This window comes from Abramis brama, assembly GCF_963993115.1.
Source record: "Abramis brama genome assembly, chromosome: 2".
Lineage (NCBI taxonomy): Eukaryota > Metazoa > Chordata > Actinopteri > Cypriniformes > Leuciscidae > Abramis > Abramis brama.
The window spans coordinates 43159168-43182362 of NC_139964.1; the positions used below are offsets into that span (position 1 = coordinate 43159168).

The 23195-nt window shown below is 39.2% G+C and overlaps 1 protein-coding gene across 1 annotated transcript in view; it reads left to right on the forward strand.

Annotated features, from left to right (window-relative positions):
* Positions 1 to 4515: 4515 nt before the first annotated feature.
* The window catches only part of kcnq5b (potassium voltage-gated channel, KQT-like subfamily, member 5b), a 112005-nt gene continuing 93325 nt past the window's right edge, over positions 4516 to 23195 (forward strand). The window contains exon 1 of the mRNA XM_084098154.1: positions 4516 to 5409. Coding sequence (XP_083954280.1) covers positions 5057 to 5409 — 353 coding nt within the window. The 5' untranslated portion in view covers positions 4516 to 5056. The remainder of the gene's footprint in view (positions 5410 to 23195) is intronic.

Genomic DNA, 23195 nt, shown 5'->3' on the forward strand with positions numbered 1-23195 from the left:
GAGTACACGATATGGTTGTATGAATATATATATATATAATAATATCTTCCTTCTATACCCTTTCATATGGACATTCATGAAGTACTTTTGTTTTATTATTTTTTATATTTTTGTACGGACACTTAGAACAGAGACTTTTATTTTGACACGGGATCGCGCTTACGGGCTATCCCTGCAGCCTCCGCGCTCATACAATACAGAGGAGCTGGCAGAGAACAGACGCGATTCCCGACTCTCTTCTTCCTTTCCTGTATTTTCAGTAATTTGTCTGCTGGGTCTCCGGAGGCGGGGCCTGCAGCACCTACAACTATCCGAAATGATTAGAGATAAGGTTTTTTTTCACCATCTACGATATTAAAAACTTTGATACCAAATATGATACAAGTATATCTGTTTAAGAATTAATTATGACATGCTTGTAATTTGACACACATATATATATATATATATATATATTATGCCTTATTGCTTAATAACAATTAACATGTCGCAAAACATACCTAAAAATGCTATTTATTTCACTTTAACTATATAAATAATCAGGATAAAAATAAAATATTATTACATGAATTAGTTGATTACATTAAGAATCGCGAGAACAGCTTTAGATCAGGCGAGGATTCGATTAGAACTAGTACAAACACGAGTGTAAAAATAAATAAAATAAAAATACATGGAGGATGTGCGAGTCCGGTTAAGTAAGAAAGGTTTAGGCTAGATAGTTTGAGTGATTCATTATCAGTAGGCTATAGGCTACCTGACGAAAATGTATTTATTCAATGTTATCTATATATTTCATCTGCAACAGCATTGTGAACTTTTGTGAAGATAATGTTCAGCCATTAACTTTTAAATGCATCATTATTCGAAATTGCAAACACGTGAGGAGAGTTTCTGCTTGAAAGACCCACGAGTCACGACTGGCAGATTAACGTGCTACAACATTTCTCTCCGAAACGGTAGGAAATTAAATTAGGCTACATTAAATGTGGGATTTTAACTGTGACAAGATGATTGACAGGGCAGTTTCAGTGACAGGATGTGCGCTGCCCGTTAAAGATGACGAAGTATATGCCCCAAAGCTTACCCTTTTGCTACACACTCAAAAGTATGTACTTTTTCTTCACAAAAAGAGTATCTTTTAGGGCGTATTAGGCGAATTGGGTCGCAGCATTAGTCTCTCTCACTCAGCCCAATGCCATACCGATGCAGACTGAATTAAAGCCCTGCATTTCAGCCCGAGCCCGACGGGCCCCGACTTTTTTACGCCCCTAGGGCCGGGCTTCGGGCCAATTTTCACGTCATAGTTCACATGCGGGCCGGGCCTCGGGCCTTTTTTGGGTTATCCTTCTTTTTATATTTTTAGACATTAATTAAAAAAATACGAGAAGTTGACGTCAACGATAGAAAGACAAACATAGAAAGACATTTAATAACCTCATAACTTTCATAATCTTATAATTACACTGACATATGATTGACATGACAGTCGCACGCACGCACACACACACACAGAAGGTTTCCCGTCAGCGGAACCAACGATTCACCTCGTGCAAATAATGGAGAATATTAAGAGAAAAATCGCGAGTGACAGAAGAGAGGACTGGGTTAAACTCTTCCACTGTGGATGCTATTCTTTTTCTCCACGATGCTCTGTAAGAGACTGTTCTAACTTTTCGTTTGATTGGACTTTATTTTCGTTTAACTGTTGGAAACTACTGGAAAAAAGAATGGCCATGTTCTGTGGTGCATTTTTGAGGTAAGATAACCTGCAAGTTTGTTTTTGATTTATTTAATTTAATTTGTTTAGATTAGCTATTGCTCATTTCGTTTGCGAGCGCTGTTGCGAGCAGCCTGAGCCTGCCTCAGTATTTAAAAAAAAATTACTCACTGTGGATTAATAAATAAACATTAAACTAACTGTCTGTGTGATATGCTTGAAGTGTTTTATATCTATGGATTTTATTGTAGGTAGGCTAAGTAAAGTATTAGCGTTGATTTGAGAGGCTAAATTGATCAAACATGTTTTACTCGCTGTCGGCTCGTTGGCTTGCTTGGTCGTCATTTTTTTTTTTTTTAATGCTCCAAACATTTGTCTAAATTAACTTAATAAAGAAATGAAAAGAAAAGAAACATAACTAACAAAACGGACATATTTTAATGGCAGTCTGCCGCTGTGAAAAAAAAAAAGAAAAAAAAAACGGGCTCGGGTCGGACTCGGGCTGATAATTCTGATGAGCTGTCGGACACGGGTCGGGCTCGGGCCTGAGCGTCTCGGGCCAGGGCCGGGCTCGGGCCTAGATTTGAGGCCCGTGCAGGGCTCTAGACTGAATTGTCGCCGTGTGCCTATGGGAGGCGTGAGACAGTTTTCCTCACACTCACCAGCAGAGGGCAGACGTTTGTTAGAATTCTTCCGAGAGACAGCGCTGTGGATAATTATGAACTCATCACTCTCAGCGTCAGGGCTCGTTTTGTTTGCAAGAACTTAATTTTAGGTTTTTAGAATTAATTAACTGCGAGAGCTAGCCCAAGAACCAATATGTCCACGTCAGGCTACTTCAAACAGAGATTGTAAGTAGCCAGACCTCATTAATGTAGGCAATTACTTACCATTCTAAAAATTAGGCTATTAAACTCCGCCTGAAGCAAAAAGTAACAATTTGCAATTCACATAACGTATATTGTCCATCGCCATCTATGTTGCAGTGCAACATGATTGCATGTCCTCCTTCCCTGCCGCCTCGCAAACTGGCGTCACAGCAATTAGCCTGATACATGTCCCTGTGTTCTGCCAATGACCCCAGTGCTCCACTCGTGACTGATAGCAAGTGATGGTGCTGGTTGCAGCAAGGGGACATTGCAAGCAGGAATGATTCCATTGTGGGCCTAACTGGATCATTTTCTCTCAAGTTTCTCACAATATAAAATACATAACAGTAGGTGTCTCATTAACAGCAGTCCAGTAGCACGCAGATGGTGAAGTGTATATTTCTATTCTTAGTCCTTGATGAGCCAGAATTAATGTGAGTCTGAGGGTAATTATGTCTAATGTAGCCAATTAGGAACTCCATCGCATGTTTTTATACTTTCTATAGTCTGAGTCATTGGATGTAGGCCTAACTAAGGTTGAGAAGCAAATGGAATGCAGCCCAAAAAAGAGGGGAATTAGACTTATTTGGAGATTTAACAGAAATAGGCTATGTCTAGATTCTAATCGTCGATGCTGATGTGAGTCATGGAACAATTAAAGGTCTTGGTATTTAATGCTTTTGAAATAAATAATTTTTGGTGGAGAAAAAAAAACACACACACACACACACGGAATAGCTGGTTTTACCATCCTGGTAACGCTCCTTAATTGAGCAATTATTTAGTACAGACATGGAACAAATCCTGCGCAAGATTGCTCACTGTACCACACAATAGTCTATAACTAATTCTGAACGCAAGAAGGCGCTTTGAACTGAAAATTAGAGGAAGCACGCAGTCAGAAGACGAAAGCCACAGTTTCCTCATCAGTGACAGCTGCATGGGATTTATAACGGAATATTTTAACTGACGCCTTTACATCCCGTTTGATCTCTTTTTACGGATTTACACTTTTCCTTGCGCTCGTGTTAAATATGTTGGTCAGCTGTTAATTAAACTTTGTTTCTCACTCTTAAACACTAGTAGAGCAGCAACTTTTACATGGCAGTTAAACTCAAGCGTCTAATTTGAGAATCAAATAGACTCAGATTGCTCTTTTGCATTATGGCGGAATTCCCCAAGATAAAGATGAATCATTTTTTTCTGCTCACAGATGGATCAGTATGATACAGCAGTAGATCAGAGTTTAACTGTTGGGGAGGGCGAACATGCCCACACAGAAAACAGTGTTCGTGTGGATTTTATTTTGGGTTCTGTCACATGGGCTGTCTGACAATTGTTAGGCTAGCCTACTACTCTATAAAAGGGAAAATGTGATAGTCTAAATATTTTGCAAAGCCTTCAAGGAGACATTTAATAATATTCTAATTCTAATTCTAATTCGGAGTTTAAATTATGCAATCACTTAATAACACTTAACGAATTTCTATAGCAATTCATGGGGCTCAATTTGTTGACGTTAGTCTCATGTCTTTTGAAAGAGCAGACATATAGTGTTGCTATGGTTACCTCCTCGTGCAAACCAAGTCCCTTTAAGATATAAATTATTTGGGCAAACGCAATTTCTGGTGTATTTTGAAATAAAATGAACGTTTAAAAACGCTGAAACGTTCCTTATGTAGCCTAACCTAATATGCAGAAAAAAAAAAAAAAACTTTCCGAGACCGTCCATCAGTTTGCTTTGACATTTGAGGAGCTAAAGCCTTGACAGCTCATCTTAATGATTCGCATCCGTTTTCTTTTCTTTTTAACACGATGATTGATTCCTGAAAGGTAGCAGCCTTGTGGTCTGTCACTGAGGTACTGTGTCAGTTTAACTTTAGGAACTACGATTTCAAGAACAAGTTGTTATGCAAATAAACATTTGACTATATAAATACATCGTCAGCTTTATTATCAGCCGGCGAAACACTCGAAATTCCTTTGTTCATGTCATTATTGAATTACCGCAGGATCGCGTCGGAAAGGACAGCGGATGCTGATTGGGAATATTTGCATGCTTATTACGGTAACGCGTTATTTGTGCTCTTGCACGAGCACGCGGAATGGCACAGTTGATTTCCTGTGCGCAATAAACGTGTGAGTGGAGCGACATCAAAAGCGCGCGCGCTGGAGTAACACGAGCTGTACACGCAAGACTCAACTGCAGACATAAAGTCACTTTGACGGGCTCTTCTTGTGGGTCAGCGCCACAAGCAGTGACATTATACACTTCCCATTTACTGAAGTGTGTCCATAGAAGCGAAGAAAGTGGCGTTCGCGCGTCACGACCGAAGGATAATTGTGCTATATTTTGAGTCCTTTTGACATTTCGCGTTGGTAGTTTCTTGCCTCTGCCGTTGCGTCTACCAGAGATATATATAACAATACGCATGCTACGCGTATTTGGGACCGCTTTGGTGATGCCATGCCCCGCAACCACAGCGGAGATGAGAGCGGCTCCGGCCTCTGGATGAACACTTCTCCCGGGCACGACGCCGAAAGTTACGGATTGAATAATGTGGAATGTGGTAATAGAATGAAGAACAATTGTTCACGGCCGGGGGACGGCCTGTTGTCCGCATCTCATGCCGGCACAGGTGCATCGGTTACGGAAAGAGACCGGGGGAAGCAGGGCGCTCGGCTGAGTCTGCTCGGGAAGCCTCTGGTGTACGGAGCGCAAAGCGGCCGGAGAAACGCGCGCTACCGGAGGTTTCAGAACTACCTGTACAACGTGCTGGAGAGACCCAGATCATGGGCTTTTATCTACCACGCTTTTGTGTAAGTGCAGCGTTTATTAACACTGTGCTTGTGTGATATGGAAAGCGTTGCTTAATTTCTCAAAGTTTTTCAACTAGAAAATGTACCTGTTGCTTTTAAGTTTTTTTCGTACTTTTGCCACGTATGAAAGGAAACGTCCCTGGGATGTGGGATCTGTGTATGTTTGATATAGGCCTACAGAGAACAAGATGTGGAATGAAATAGTAAATTATACATTTCTCTTAAGGAGAATATTATTCGCCTTTAACTTCATGTTGTGATTACTCTGCCTTTTGTTTTGAGATGATAACAGCAGAGCGTGTTCAGCTGACAGACTACACAGAAAACATCACAGTATCAAAATGGTTGTATTGTTCTTTTAGGACTGGGTCTTGAATTTTCAGTCAACGCAGGAATTGTAGTCTACTGAAAAAAAAAACTGACATGCTAAATGTTCATTCAGAATAAGACTGATAATTTGATGTGGTCTGATGGGGAAGCCTTGAAAGACTTCAAGAGCTTCTCATTAGCGTTAGACACTGATGAACACTCAGCAGGCGCGAACAGACACAAATATATAGGAACTGTTTTGAAAACAAACATTTTTATGTTGTTCCAAATCCATGACTTTCTTTCTTAACTTGAATACAAAGGGAGAAGTTTTGCAGCATGTCCTGGTTACTCTTTTCCACACATGATTTGGGGACTGGAGCTTCCAATATCATGAAAGTGGTGCTGTTTATCTTCTGTATTCCTAGTCTTCATTCATGAAACAGACATATTTGGTTCACAAGTTTAACTTAATGGCTTCCACAGACGGGGAAGATATTCAGTGCATAACATCATACATTTGGAGGATTCCTCACATATAGCTTTTGCATTACTCCAAAAGACTTGGAATATCAAAACAGGTCTGGAATGACCTGAGGATATAAGCTTGCATCATGGAGTTTATCTTTATTTGGATTCAGTCATGTGGAGGCACAAATAGATGAGAAGTGACCCAGGTTTATGACGTGGTCAGTCAAATTTCTTCTCCTAAAGAAATCTAATTTCCCGTTTATGTGAAAAGGTCATTTGATGGCTTGAGGTTTTGTGCAAATCTTGTGTCCATGCACAGCCTGCTGAAAGACAAGAACAGGCTTCAACATCTGCACATGTTATCTAACTCTTTAAGCGGGAGCTCTTATTTTCATTCCTTCAGTGCTTTGTTTATTCGTGCAGTCTATTTGATTTTAGGATTTAATTTCACTTAGTGTTGCATTGTTTGTCCTCAGATGAGCCTTTTATAAGGCTGGGTAGTTGAGACAGGTTATGTTACTGTTTTTTTGTTGTGTGTTCCGCAAGGATAAAGACAAGTCCCAATGCATTTTATTCCTCCCCAAGTGTTCTTTGCAAGTCCAAACACCGCACTCTTCAGATAATGAAGGATAATAAGGAGGAGGTGTGTTATGTGAGTGTATGAGAGATACGGCTTTTGCCTTATCTCTTAAATGTGTATCATCATCTGATTTTTGCGATAAGGATTAGTATATTGGTCTACATCAGGGAATATTTAGAGTATTATTAATTAGGCTACTTTTAAACTGACATCCTATTATTAAGCAGATATTTTAGTATCTTATGATATTATTTTCTGTCAGATCTATTTCGTAAATGGTTCACAAAAGATGATGTTGTCTTGTTGGCGTCAGTTTTGTTTATTTTTTCTATTGATTTTACAAACAACCACCTATTTAGAAATGGTATAAGTGTAGTAAATTGTTGGTCCTGCATTTTTCTCTAGAATGCCTGCAAGTTTGTTTAAATTACTTGAATTAATGTAATCTGTTTTGTCTCTAGGGTGAATCTGAATGTTAATTAACGGTAAGCAAAGTACAATAATAATTTAGTAAAGTATACTGAGCAGAAGCAGGATTTACTTTAGAGAAGTCACACTGATGTATAAACCGTCTCTTTATTTAAAACCCTCTCCTCTCACTGTTGTGCCGCACTCCTCATGAGACATCCCTGGGACAAACTTGGGGGTGCGACTTTCCGGGAAGCCCGACTTTTACTCAGGAAGCCCTTCTCCCATGCTACCAGCATATTCGCTGCTTGGGTCACAACCGACTAAATGCTCCGGCTATGCTATTGGTAGCTATAGGTGCATTTGAGCCCCACTGGATTATGTGTTTTATCACTAATAGATCACACAGAGAGAGAGAAAGAGAATAGTTAATTAAATCAAAACAGAATATAAAATGATTCAATGATCTAAGCAGTTTGGGAACGCAAGCTCTGTCACGTCAATGCAACTCTGTGTTAAAAAATATTACATTACATCTGTCATGATTCTGCCATCTAGTCCTTGTCATTCTTTAATTCTTGAGGCAGGATCATGACAGACCCATGTTTTGTGTGCAAGCACATGGCCTTTTGTTTGGGCCATGTGCTTGTGTTGTCTCGTTCCTCGCCCCGCCCCCTTGTTATCCTCGTTTAGTCATCATTGCTTTACCCTTGTCACCTGTTTCCCTCATTAGTTTCTCCCTATTTAATCCCCTTGTGTTTGCTGTCCTGTGCTGGTTCATTGTCATTCATTGTGTGACACTATCCGTGAGTAACCTGTTGAAAGTCTTGTCTAGAAAGAAGAGTTTGATCCTGTCTTAGCTGTTAGTTTTTTGTCTGAGTCTTAGTCTAGTCTTGTCAGTCCAAATTAGTCTATCCTGTCTTGTTTTGCCCCCTCGTGGGTTTTGTTTTCCTGTTTATTGTCTAGTTGTATCAATAAACTGTGTATATTGCATACTATCTGCATTTGGGTTCATCTCCTCCGCATCACCATAACAACATCCTAATGAAATCATTAAAAGCTCAATCTTCCTAGAATTTTCACCTTCTTCCTTCAGCCATGATGCTTTTCAGCAGATGCTTGGCCTCGAAGCCTCATAAAAGTGTGACGCTTGAAGGTGATTGACAGCTGCTAGAGGAGAAAGAGTCAGCAGGCATTTGAAAGGAAAGTGACAGAGGCCATGTTGCGCTTTTTTTATGTCAGTCAGGCAGAGAGCAGAGCCTTTTTTCTGAGGGGCTTTTAAAAATGGTGCTCATAATATCATAATATTAGCTAACTCTGTAAAAAAGAATCAGAAAAAACTCGGCTGAGTGACACAATTTGCCCATTGTTTAGAGAACATTCACACAGAATGCGTTTTTCCATTCGAATGCGCTTTTGCATTGTTTTTCTATGTAAACGCGCACTAGATGGAGGTGTTTAAACGCTGGGCTCGCGCGAGTCTTGTGTCTTTTGCAACGTCTCGAGCATGACACGTTCTAAAACCGTGGTGCTCAAGTTAAAACCATCTTGAGACCTTGCATTTTTGCCCCCATTCCACTGCCCACTTCCACTTCTTGTCTAAGACTTGACACATTTATTTTTTAGAACCTGTTAACCATTTTGGTTTTCACTCTTGCACTGGCATTTCAGGAATGCGATTAGTTTGACCCTTTGACGTGTGATCATTCTAGTCTGGTCCCTAATCAAATATTGTTTATCTTCAATGAGCCAATAGTAGCCTCTAAATTCAAGACGCTATTTATGTTTCAACTAAGTTTAATTGTGCAACACAAAACTATTTAGCCTAGGAGTACGCAATAAATCTACTTTTGCTGGCGCTGAGCATTTTCATATTTCACAACTGTTCAGGGTTTTCAACCACATAATGTTTATTTTAGGTTTCAGACATTTAAATACACATAAGTACAAGCAAAAATATTTATAATTTGTCAAATACAAACTGATGTCTATGGAAGCAGAAAATCAAGCGGCGGGGGGTTCATTCATTCATTCACGGTTCATTCATGTCAGAAACACATTGTATTTAATAGTCATGTTTACTCTATTCTTTGCCCAGTTCACCAGCCACTTTCTTTCATGTATTTCTGAAGAAGTGGATGTATTACCTGTTGTACATCCAACAGACTTCAAAATCAATAGTTTGTGAATATTTTAAATGAAAAATAAAAAAAATCAGTCATTAAGCGATATTGTGGTTGAGGCGTGTCAAACTTGAGATGTCTCAATGGAAATAGAAATGTGATACATTCTGAAATAACGGCCATCTTAAAAATCTCACCCAGGGGGCTCAGCTCGAATATTTTAAATGTGTGTAACAGAAGTCAAATGAAACACACCACTGCCATGTTTTAAGTCTGTAGGTGGAGTTGTTATTGACCTCTTAGTGGCTATGCTGCTCTATTTTGCTGTAACATTTTACCGTACTCTTCCCCCCTCACACTTTCACACATTTACACATATGCAGATCACTGTGTCACCATTTCTTCTATACAGCTGTTTTCTAGTCAGGTAATGCATATTCAAAGACATAGTTCACCCAAAAAATGACAAAAAAATATGTGCTTTTGCTAATGCAGTGAAAGCCAACAACACTGTGCCTAAATGACGTTCTTTTGAAGGACAAAAGACTTTTCAAAATATCTTCTTCTGAAATTATCCCTTTAGTCAACGTAAACTGCAATTCGCAATCCACTTACATCAATAATGTGATGTATTTAAAAGTGAAAAGGTATTCAATGAGAATAAATGTTGGGCAGGAGTGGATTGGATCGTAAAAAAAGTGAGAGTTCTACACCAGAATGCAGCCAGACCTAATATGAATTTAATAAAAAGCTTTTTGACTATTGGTTAGCATTTTCCAATATCTGAGATGGACTGGTCATCCATCCAGGGCGTTTTCCTGTGGGATAGGCTCCAGTATCCCCATGACCCTACATGGGACAGGCAGTTTGGAAAATGGAAGTGTGAATGGATTAACCAGTAGCCAATGTGAAGTGATATCAAATTGTTCACTTTAAGAGCAGGAACATACTTGTACATGAAAGTAAATATTTTAATATACAGTGAGGAAAATAAGTATTTGAACACCCTGCTATTTTGCAAGTTCTCCCACTTAGAAATCATGGAGGGGTCTGAAATTGTCATCGTAGGTGCATGTCCACTGTGAGAGACATAATCTAAAAAAAAAAAATCCAGAAATCACAATGTATGATTTTTTAACTATTTATTTGTATGATACAGCTGCAAATAAGTATTTGAACACCTGAGAAAATCAATGTTAATATTTGGTACAGTAGCCTTTGTTTGCAATTACAGAGGTCAAACGTTTCCTGTAGTTTTTCACCAGGTTTGCACACACTGCAGGAGGGATTTTGGCCTACTCCTCCACACAGATCTTCTCTAGATCAGTCAGGTTTCTGGGCTGTCGCTGAGAAACACGGAGTTTGAGCTCCCTCCAAAGATTCTCTATTGGGTTTAGGTCTGGAGACTGGCTAGGCCACGCCAGAACCTTGATATGCTTCTTACAGAGCCACTCCTTGGTTATCCTGGCTGTGTGCTTCGGGTCATTGTCATGTTGGAAGACCCAGCCTCGACCCATCTTCAATGCTCTAACTGAGGGAAGGAGGTTGTTCCCCAAAATCTCGCAATACATGGCCCCGGTCATCCTCTCCTTAATACAGTGCAGTCGCCCTGTCCCATGTGCAGAAAAACACCCCCAAAGCATGATGCTACCACCCCCATGCTTCACAGTAGGGATGGTGTTCTTGGGATGGTACTCATCATTCTTCTTCCTCCAAACACGTTTAGTGGAATTATGACCAAAAAGTTCTATTTTGGTCTCATCTGACCACATGACTTTCTCCCATGACTCCTCTGGATCATCCAAATGGTCATTGGCAAACTTAAGACGGGCCTTGACATGTGCTGGTTTAAGCAGGGGAACCTTCCGTGCCATGCATGATTTCAAACCATGACGTCTTAGTGTATTACCGACAGTAACCTTGGAAACGGTGGTCCCAGCTCTTTTCAGGTCATTGACCAGCTCCTCCCGTGTAGTTCTGGGCTGATTTCTCACCTTTCTTAGGATCATTGAGACCCCACGAGGTGAGATCTTGCATGGAGCCCCAGTCCGAGGGAGATTGGCAGTCATGTTTAGCTTCTTCTATTTTCTAATGATTGCTCCAACAGTGGACCTTTTTTCACCAAGCTGCTTGGCAATTTCCCCGTAGCCCTTTCCAGCCTTGTGGAGGTGTACAATTTTGTCTCTAGTGTCTTTGGACAGCTCTTTGGTCTTGGCCATGTTAGTAGTTGGATTCTTACTGATTGTATGGGGTGGACAGGTGTCTTTATGCAGCTAACGACCTCAAACAGGTGCATCTAATTTAGGATAATAAATGGAGTGGAGGTGGACATTTTAAAGGCAGACTAACAGGTCTTTGAGGGTCAGAATTCTAGCTGATAGACAGGTGTTCAAATACTTATTTGCAGCTGTATCATACAAATAAATAGTTAAAAAATCATATATTGTGATTTCTGAATTTTTTTGTTTAGATTATGTCTCTCACAGTGGACATGCACCTACGATGACAATTTCAGACCCCTCCATGATTTCCAAGTGGGAGAACTTGCAAAATAGCAGGGTGTTCAAATACTTATTTTCCTCACTGTAATTTTGACTTTATGCTTCTGTTGCCAAAAAGAATATGTGTGGGAGCTCTCTTATTTTTCTTCTAGCATACAGGAAAGAAAGTCTCAGAGAGTCAAACTAAAAGTCTGTGAAAGATGGTGAGACAAAAGGCAAGGTGTTTTGATCAAATCAAACTCTTTGTTTCACTTTAACACCACATTGAACAGGGAGACAGTTATACACATGTTTAAGGTTTCTGAAGACACTCTCTGTAGTGTCTTACAAACAGACACGTCCTCTCACAGACTCACACACCACCATACAGGAAGCTGCCGGTCACATTGTGAAACCGCACTCACATTGTGAACACTTGCAGATATAACTCTACCCATATACACTCAGATAAAGGGCAAACTGTACTTCTCCTTCTCATAACGAACTTCCTTTTTAATAGACAAACACATACACAATGAGTCACATATATGTTTGTGAAGATCATAGTTTTAGTAAATGAGGCATTCAGGACTTTATGTGTTTTCCCTGGTGTCTCCGGGCTGCCCCCACTGTTGAATATATTTACCACAACGAAAGCCTATTGCAGGTGTAGTATTTGAGCTGAGAAGAGGAACAGTCAGAGGAACTTTCTGCAGCTGCAGTTCCTGTAGTTCAGATGAATCATATAAAAAACAATGCATAAACGTTGCTCTCTTTCTTTCTATACAAATGAACAATGCTGTCTTTAATTCAGGGGTTTAGATTTGGTATAATGGCTGTGAAATTGTGTCCACTTGTGACGGTTTTAACCTGGCAACTAAACAAAATGCATTAGCCTCAGTTTGTGTTTCTCCATGCTTCTTGTACATTCGATGACACTTTCAAAGTGAAATATCCACTGAGTGGCACTAAAAGCTATTCAGCTTTATCTGAAAGATGAATGTTTTATTAGTTGGTTGTTGTACATTATTGTGGCAATTTGGAAATTAAATGTTGGATGAGTGGCCCTAACAATGTTTATGGCACCTACACTAAACCCTACCATAAACCTAACCGCTAATGTTAACAAAAGTAAATGTGAGATAAAAACAGAATTGCTATAGCAATCATGCTGATTTTAACTTGCTTCTACAAGTCTTCAAGCTTTTTTTTATTGTGACTCTTCTTGTTTCATGGAATTCACATAATACCCAAGCACTCTGCATCGCAAGTGCAATGCTGTACCAGTTGAGCTATCAAGCAAGTTTGTTACATCAGAACAGCCATACATGTGGAGCTGGTTATGTGATACAAACTTCAAAAATGTTTGGGGTCATAACATATATTGTGAAAGGAACGGCATGAAAATGTGTCTTTATTAATTGATAATCTGACCTTTCATCATAATTTGTGTGAAAAGCAATACAAATTGTTGGTGTTTCACTGCCTGTAGTCGTGTTTATTTAATCTGGAAAGTTTCCATTGAGTCTATGTTGGAAAAAACACTATGCAAGTTGATGAACAAAGGGAGGACAGAAGGAATAGGGTTTGAATGGAATAGGGTTTGTGCAAAAAAGATCTAAGAGGACCAAACCTATTAGATAGGGTGACCAGACATCCTGTTTTTGAAGACCTGTCCCCAACTGGAGTTCTACTCGAAAATGTCCCCTGTGAAATAACACTTAAGGCTGATTTATACTTCTGCGTCGGACCTACACCGAAACCTCTACGCTATAGGCAAGGCGTTGGTTTATACTTCTGCGTTGTTGTCCGCGTTGACGCGCAATTACATGCAGAGGGAGCATGTGAAACGGTTCTAGCAGACCAATCACAGCGCCTGCGTCCGCGCAGAATTGACGCATTGTTACATTTTTGGAGAGGTGCACGTCAGGGTACGCCGAAGGGTACGTGTGCTACACACAGCCTACAATGTAGCAACAGTGTGAGTTTGATGCAGAAGTATAAATTGGGCTTTAGTGTGCTAGATACGCCACGTGCTTGTTTAAAAACAATATTGTTGCATACAGTGTCATTTCATCTTTGTTTTGAGTTTTAGAAAAATGGAATATATATATATATATATATATATATATATATATATATATATATATATATATATATATAGGCCTATATACACACACTACTGTATGTGTATATAGGCCTATATACACACACACTGTACTGTATGTGTGTGTGAGTGTATTGACCACTGACTTTTTTCATACTGACCCTGGTTATTATTTTAGAATATTGTCCACTTGTGTTTAGCCTTCAGATTTGAAGCATGCAATTGAATAAATGCTTTAGTGTGTATATGTGTGTATGTATTGGGTGTGAGTGTGAAATGAGAGACAGAGAGAGAGCCTTGTTTGCATGTTTCCAAATGAAAGAACCTCTCTTACCAGCTTTGGCTTGCCGTTTCCACTAGGTCCAATCCAACCCCCGATACCTTCCAAAATAAACAATCCAGTGTTAATGCTTTTTTTTTTTTTTTTTCACCTTTCACCATGTTACTTGTGGGGATTTACAGATGGAAAAACAAGCATGAGTCTGATGAATGTCTGTTCAAAATCTGAATGTTCAAAATGTCTTGTACTTTTGAATTGTGTGTTTAGAAGAGTCTTCGTAAATATTCAGTCAATAATGGTTTAGATGCTAAAAATGGCAGTTTCTATATCAAAAGTAATTTTTCATGATATAATATGCATTATCACGTACATGTGTGTCTGCTTTGAATTCATAATTGAAATATGCCCATGTTCCCAGATAGTGTAGCCTACCTTTGTTGACCTTCTGTATTTCTTTAGATTTATTTGTGATGATGAAGTTTGAAGTCAGAGGGTAGCTCATATTTAAGGCCTTTCTCTGTGAGAGTGAACCAGGCTTAGAGGTCAGCCATAGTTCCCAGAGCGGTTCTCAGGTCTGATCTAATCCTCCTTTGCCCTCTTCTCTTGCTATTAACCAGTGAGAAAGAACAGGCCTTAGCATGTTTCTGTAATACGCTACATGATGTGGGCCAACCAAAACTTTATTTTATTTGTCCTGGAAGTATGGTATTATAGTATTATATTGTAAGATGTGCGTGTGTCTGTGTTTGTGTGAATGCGAAAAGGGTGAGTTAGAAATCATGTGTCACATTCAATTAAGTTTTGCTTTTGAGCGGGCTGCAGACACACTTAAAAGGTGAATATTTAATAAGGGTATATAAAGACCTTCTGAAGCGAAGCGATGCGTTTGTGTAAGAAAAAATATCCATATTTAAAACTTTATAAACTAAAATAACTAGCTTCTGACAGATGGCCGTACGCATCGATTTATGGCGTAAGAGTAATGCCTAAACTGACGCGTTGATGAACGCAGAAGCGCAGAGGAAAGGGCAAAACAAAAGACTGGTCATGAAAGAGGAGCTTGAGTTTGTTGCCCAGCCCTGTTTGTTTGAACCGTGAGAGGCGTCAAAGCTTACACTACTCTCAGACGTTACTCTTTTGGCACAAGTCGACTTGCGTAGGCCGTCTGCCGGAAGCTAGTTTTTTAGGTTTTTAAAGTTTTAAATATGTATATTTTTCTTATAATAACCCATCGCTTTGCTTCAGAAGGCCTTTCCCCCTGGAGTCATATGGATTACTTTTATGATGGATGGATGCACTTTTTTGGACATCAAAATCAGGACTGCCTTTAACTACTATTATAAAGCTTGAAAGAGCAATGATATTTTAAAATATAACTCCGATTGTGTCTGTCTGAAAGAAGATAGTCATACACCTAGGATAGCTTGAGGGTGAATAAATCTATCCCTTTAAGCATTGTGTTCATTTGACCCTGATCACAGAGCAACATGCAGCTGCTGTAAATGTTGTCTCTTATTGCTACCATGTGTTTAATATTGTGACTTAATAGACTATTAAAGCATTGAGACAGATATTTTGTTGATTACTTTATAATTTTTGTATTTTAGGCCTAGTCCACACGGACACGGGTATTTTTATAACCGGAGTTTTTCCTCCTCCGTTTTAAAAAAAAATCCCGTCCTTTTTGTATGTAATGGAAAATAAATTAAAACAATAAAATAGCAAATTTTAACATGTATAGTTTTATGTATAGATACTTTCAAAGTTCAAATAAGTTTTGAGCTCCATCAGCCCCATGCTTGCTTAAATCAGCAAATCAATGATTTTCTTCTCATTATTATTTTTTTTTAATTAAAGAATTTCATTAAAGATTAAAGTTATGGGAAATTTGTATCGGTAATTGTATTATAAAATAATGTTCATTGTGTGTGACTGAATAAATTTTCACATTTATTTTGTTCAGTGTTTTCATCAAATATGTCCTCTTATATGTCCTCTTATAATCTATCTCCACATGGGCAGCTCTTCATATTTTTTCATATCCCCACTTCCTGTACCCTCCCCCATGCTGTTCCTCCTTGTTCCCCTTTCTCCTCAGTTTACTCCGGCCCAGCCTTGACTGTTCCCAGGTCAGCGTTAATTATCTTCAAACCCTCAGTCTGCATTAAAGTCATGACATTGTGACAGGCCCAGGCGTCAGCCACTTCTGCCTAAGCTTCACACACATACAATCTGAAAGAACTGGGTTGCCAGTGGTCCCGTAATTGCCTCAGAAATGCTGATTTGCAATAAAAATTGTGTCTTTTTCCCCACTACTGTCATATAAAGTGTCCTTCAAATATGCTAGTATAATATATATTTGGTCTGGGTTCTTCCTATTGTGTTTTACTGTCCAATATTTTTTGCAGTCTCTGTGAAATGCAGTCCCTTACAAAAACAAGTAGTATACTTCAAGTTTATTTTATTAAGTATACTTAAGTAAAGTTCAAGTTTATTTTTAAGTATACTTTATGTAGTAAGTATACTAATATCAATGTAAGTATACTTGTAAGTGTGTTTTAATACTACTTGGGACTAAATTTACCCAATTTTTAGTGTATAAAAGTAAACTTTATGTGTAACAGTAGTAAACTTTGAGTACACAACTAGTTTACAACTAAGTTTTTCATTTGTACTGCAACTATAGTACAAGTTAACTTTTCCTGGGTCTGAGGAGGAGTGCTATTGGCGACAATATGGGCCAGGCCCCCTCGAGGCTTGGGGTGTAGACCTGGACCGGTGTGGTATATAGGTTTTGAAGGCTGCATACCACACCTTCGACCTCTCTGAACTTCCCGACCACCGTCTCCACGGATGTGCCGAAGAGCTCAGAGGGCGAAACCGGCGCTTCGAGGAGAACGTTTATCTCTTTTTCCTTGATGTTTGCCACTTTGACCCAGAGATGCCTCTCCATAGCCACCATTGCCACCATCGATCCGCCTTGAGATAGATCTGTTGTGCAGTGCAGTTCTGCTACCGTCTCAGAGATGGAGCCCCTGACCCTGATCCAGGTCTTTCAGCAAATCGGCCTGGTAAGCCTGCAACACAGTCATTGTGTGTGGTGCAGTGGGAGCTTTTAACATCAATGCCTCCCCAGCAAGAAATAGCTGGCCAGCGTCTCTTCAACTGGTGGCATCGACTCATACCCTTGCTCACATCGTTGTACCATTTTTGTAGCATAAACACCATCAAACCGATGAGAGCTTTGGATCTTCCAGTGTTTCTCTGTGGCACTGAAACCTAAAGATTTCAGAGTTCCGGTCCCCGTGCAACTGATACTCACCTGCCATTGGCTCATCTGCGTTCGAGGGGAGGAGCTTACCGATAGGTCAATTGTCCCAATTCCCTTGAGAAAAGGGACAAACGAGAGCAGAGTTTTTTCATAGAGAAACTCACGCAATGCTCGCATTCAGCCCCCTAGAGCACCGAGCGAGCATGCTCCTCGTCCAAGTAGATCTTGCACAGATTGTGTGTATCATCAGGTGTCAGATAGCGCTGACACGGATGTACGCATTTCCTGAAAGTCTCGCAATGCCATAACTGCCTTCAAAACGTCACAAACAAATGGCTCCTGAAGACAAGAAAGTGAATGATGTGTATTACAGGTGCCCTTTTGTACTCTGGTTGCACCGGTAGTGACGTCATAGGCTGTTATTGTTGTGTTTTGACGTGCTTCAGACACCAGTCATGCCAGAGGCATTCCCCATTAGCATCCTAGGACACAGTGCGAGTTCCTATTTAAACATTAAACCCTGTTATCACTTACTGGCAGTTCAACTTTTTTTTGTTGCCTTTTCCGGTTCACTTCTATCAGATCTTATACATGACATCCAGCACTGATATGTGGCTTCACCAGTCTTACACTATTCTACAATTGGCTTCTGCCTTCCCATGTGGTCGTTATCTTATTTTGTTCTTATTAATCTAAATAATCTGATATAAAGAACCTTTGTGCAATGGAAAGGTTCCAATGATATTAAATGTTCTTTGATATTAAATGCCAATAAAAAATGTGGGGCACAAGTTCTAGTGAAATACTGCTGTGCCCCAATAAATTATCATTGATAAACCTTTCCTGATGTTGGATATTATACCATATCCCGACATTAGAATTTTTTCCCCCTGATATTTCAGCAATCATGTAATGTGTGCTTATGATCGACTCTGTACTGCATGTAAAGACAATGATTGCCAATTAAAATAAAAAGAGTCTCAAAATATGGGGACATTTTTTGGATGGTGTGCCCCTGTAGGCCTAGTGATGAAAAGCTAAAAATTCTCCTGACTACGACCAGCAAACGAGGAATCAATCAGGAATCAGTCCCGTAGCAGTCAGTGAATCATTCAACACCCTCTGTTCCACCTGCATCAACAAGGGCTTCTTCAGTTTCATTCCAGACTACACCTTAATCCACCCCAGCTCATGTTAAGACCATTGGGGAAATCAGAAAAGTCTCTTTGTCACATTACAGGAAGATAGTGTGCCTTTGTTTTGGCTTTGTTTGGCTTTCTATGTTAAATTTGACGTTTTGTTCAGGATTGCATTCCTCCACTGTCGTTTTGCTGTTTTTATAAAAAATAAAAACCATTGTGTAAACTATTGTAAACATCTACTCTGCTCATCCAGCACGAGTTGCAGTCACGCACAGACTGTGAAAGTGCAGCAGGAATCACAGTTCACTGATCGCATGACGATGGCGGAGGATTCGTCGCGCAACAGAGCGTCTAATATCTTGTAAAATGCGTGCTAAAACAAATGTTAGAAAAGAATATAAAATTATAACACTGCTAGTTTTCACAACTAGATTTGTGCCTTGTTAAAATTTTGTAAAAATCATTAATTTAACAATCATGTATACCAAAAAAAAAAAAATAATAATAATTTATTTCTTATGATAATTCATTTGCACATGGTCATTCCAATTGGGACACACTTTCTGAATATCATTTGCTTTAAAGAGATAGTTTAACCAAAACTTGATATTCAAATCATATAATCTTATATCATTCAAAACTTATATTGTTTTTCCTGTGGAGTTATTTTGTAAAATTTATTTTAAAAAGTTCATCTTACACACAGCCAAACAGCATGGTGATTTTGTGCTGGGAGGTAATTTATATATTGTACAATGGTAGAAGTCAACAGTTTATACCACTTATCTCTGTGGCGCAATTTAAAAAATCTGAAATGATGCAACCATAACAGATGCTTTCAGTTTGTATCTTGGTTTTGATACATTGAGTTATCTCAATTGTGTGTGGTGTAGACTCCATACAGCTTATACAGTGACTCATACAGTCATATTTTTAATGTGCAACTGTTCCTACTCTCAATTTCAACTCAGCTGTTATACATGCTACAAAGATGCTACACTTACCATTTGTTTGTGTTCATCAAGTTAAAAAAAATCCAAGTGATTTTTTTAAGTTGCAATCAAAAAATATATTACTTCACATGTATGTATAATAAACAAGCAAACTTATTTCTGTAATGACAACTCTGTGAGTGTTTGGCATGGTAATTGGCATGACAATGTTGATATATTTGGTCTTGGCGGAATAGATCTGCTAGGTTGCTGCTGCTGTTGGTTATTGCCGCTGCAGAGTACGGGACTTGCTACTCCCAAAACATACACCACACGCTGCTGTGAGCAAGTAAGACATGCTGCTGCTCTACAACATAGCATACATGGATTACCCGTAGCAGATCTACACAGGTGGAGCTGGGGAAGGTGGAGGGTTTCTGAAAGCGCACTGCACTGCTAAGGCAAATGCTAACCATGTATTTGAAGGTTGAGCACACAAACTCATTGGCTGCTGATACAACAGGAACCAATTAGCTGTGCCCTATAGAGAATATGATTGCAAGCGTTTGAGTTAAGGACCTAGCCTGTGCCATCTAGAGTTTCATTACAGAACTTTGTACACACACTTACCAAAAAACTGCAAATTTGAACCTATGTGAATACAAAACAATACCATTATAGGCTAATACTTCATTATAACAAATGTTCTACTAATATCAGTATAATTCTAGTATTAATAGAACTGCCACTGGTGACCCATCAAAAACTTAAGGCGTATGACCCTGTTTGTGCTCGGTCATTGACAATGTGTTCACTGTTCTTCACACAGTGTCTCAATCACTCCTAAGAGGGTATATGTTTCTGCTGTCTCACAAACAACTCGGTCCTTTATTGCACCATTATGTTTCTGAAAGAGTCACTATAATTGAATTTGGGAGATATTAACTGCTTTACTACTACTTTCATAAATACTTGGCTTGGTGTAAAGTCAAGTCGAGTCACCTCTGTTTGCATAGTGCTTTATACAATACAGGTTGTTTCAAAGCAGCTTTGCAGTGTTCCACTGAAGTCAGTTCAGTGTTGATTCAGTTCTGTTTTAAAGATCATCAGTTATTATATTAGTTCATTTCATCTATAGAGCAATTCTGCAAAAAAATGATGTCATCATCCAGCTCAGTTCAGTTCTCATACAACAGCATCAGTACAGTCAGATCAATAATATTGTAGAATATTAGGTGTCCCCAACTAAGCAAGTCAGGTGTCTGTCATGAATCACTACTTTATTTGTTTGCCTGGATGTGAAATAAATGGTCCCAAAAAACAGTTTGAACCTACCAGTTGTTTGGCCATTAATAATGTCAGTATGAAAACATTGGTTACGGGTGTGTTCCAGACCCCTCAAAACCACACAAACCTTCTTTCTGTCCCTCTTGCTATCTTTCTCTTTTTCATACACACCTGTTGTTTTTGGATGTCAGACAGGGTCACAGAAGTTTTGCATTCCTAAAATCATCTGGAAGGGCTAATTTAGAGAGTAAGCCATGCTAATTTTTTTAGTGGCTGTGCTCACAAAGCTTTACAGCTTATTCTTTACAAGATCAGTTCTGACCATCTGATGTGATTACTGTGGTAAATTCTTGAAATATGTCATAAAATTCCCATAATATTTGAAGACTTAACAATGAAAGCAAATAAGTGACACCCACTGGTTTATGTAATGTAAGTACTTTGTTTTTGAGGGTTTTTATGTCATTAAATTCCACTTTTTATTAAGAACAAGCCCTTACTCCCTCTGTTGAAGGCTTTCCGTTATTGCTGGCTTGTTTTTCATCTGGTTGTGGTTTCAGATGAGAAAATGATTTTATAAAATGTTAAAACAGTGCTGCTGGGACTAACTTTATGACTTCATGATTGGGTGGAGTCTTGAACAAAGAAATAAACTGTTTTTAAATGATTTTGAAGAACATTTTGTTTACACTGGAATTCCTGCTACTTTTCCTCATATGCATCCTTACACACACACACACGCATATTGGGTTTCCATGTTTTATGGGGACCTTCCATAGATATAATAATTTTTACACTGTACAAACTGTATATTCTGGATATAACCCGGTTCCCTGAGAATGGTAACGAGACACCACATCATGGTATTGACGTGGCATCGATGTTGCCCTCAAAAAGGGTTATGTATATAACCCGGTTCCCTGAGAATGGGAATGAGACGCTGTGTCGCTGTGCCATACTTTAAGTACGCCTCCGTGGCTTCTTCAGCCAAGTGAATCTGGTGACGCTTATGTGCAAGTGTTACTTATAGAGATGATTACGCACAACGTTGCATCAGCTGACTTCGTCCGAGGCCAATGGCTTGGCATGTAGCCTACTACACGTGGCTCAGACACCGTCTCATGCCAAAGTGTCCCCACAAGGTCAAATATTACTTGAATTACCATCTTTGTGGTGAGGGCAGGACCACACACACACACACACACACACACACACACACACACACACACACACACACACACACACACACACACACACACACACACACACACACACACACTTAGCTATCTCAATAGGGACATTGCATAGACTTCTATAGATGTTATATGCAGCTAGTTAAAAATACTACCTAACCCACACCCTAACATACCAGAAAACTTTCTGCATTTTTACAATAAAAAAAAAAAAAAAAAAAATGCATTTACTTCATTTTTATGCTATTTTTACAAGCAAGGATGTCCCCGAAAGGAGGTTTTGGGAGATTTAGTCAGATTTAGCTAATTTCTGGGTACAAATTTGTCCCCAAAATATGGTTATTTTACACACACACACACACACACACACACACACACGCACGCATACAAATATAGGGCCAGAAAATGTATTTTTGGCTCTTGTGGATGAAAGACAACAACTCCCAAGCCATGCCTATCAGTTACAGAGGGCAGTATCGGAAGAAATGATACAACTAGGCTACTAGACTCGAAACTGAAAGGATGCTGTTTTATCGTGAGATCCCACCCCCTATGGGCGGGTTGAAAACATGCGGAACTAGCTCCTACTATTGGCTGTAGTCTCTAGCCTCTGGCCAAAAAAGCCTCCGATGACGCAAAATGACGATTTTTGCTTAATCAGAGGTTTTTTTCTAGACTCACAATACATAAATCTCTCGTCTCAGGGGGACATGAGGGAGGGAAGCATGGTCATTTGAAAGTACTACCGGGTTTCTACTGATACAAAGTTTAATGCTAATCGGTGAAGTATCCCTTTAAGTTATTCAGTATTCCACAACTTGCACAATTTCTCCAAATATATACTCTGAACATTACTGAACATTACACATACTGTTAGTACAGTACATACTAATCACATGATTTTTCCTATACTGAAGTAGCCTAATGCAAGTAGAGTAATGTGTATTTTATTTATTTATTTACAGAGCAATCAACTTTCAAGTAAATTTACATGTACCTGAGTTAGCCAGTTTTCATTGGCAGTCCCTTTGCCTGATGTTGTTAGGCAGTAGTAACTATAAGGTGATTGTAACACAATCATAGGCGTTGATTTATGTTTCTGCCTGTGAGAGAAACACATGGACTGCAAATACATTACATTTGTCAATTAACAAAAATTTGACAATTTACAAATACTGTACAATGTCGCGAGTCACTCTCTCA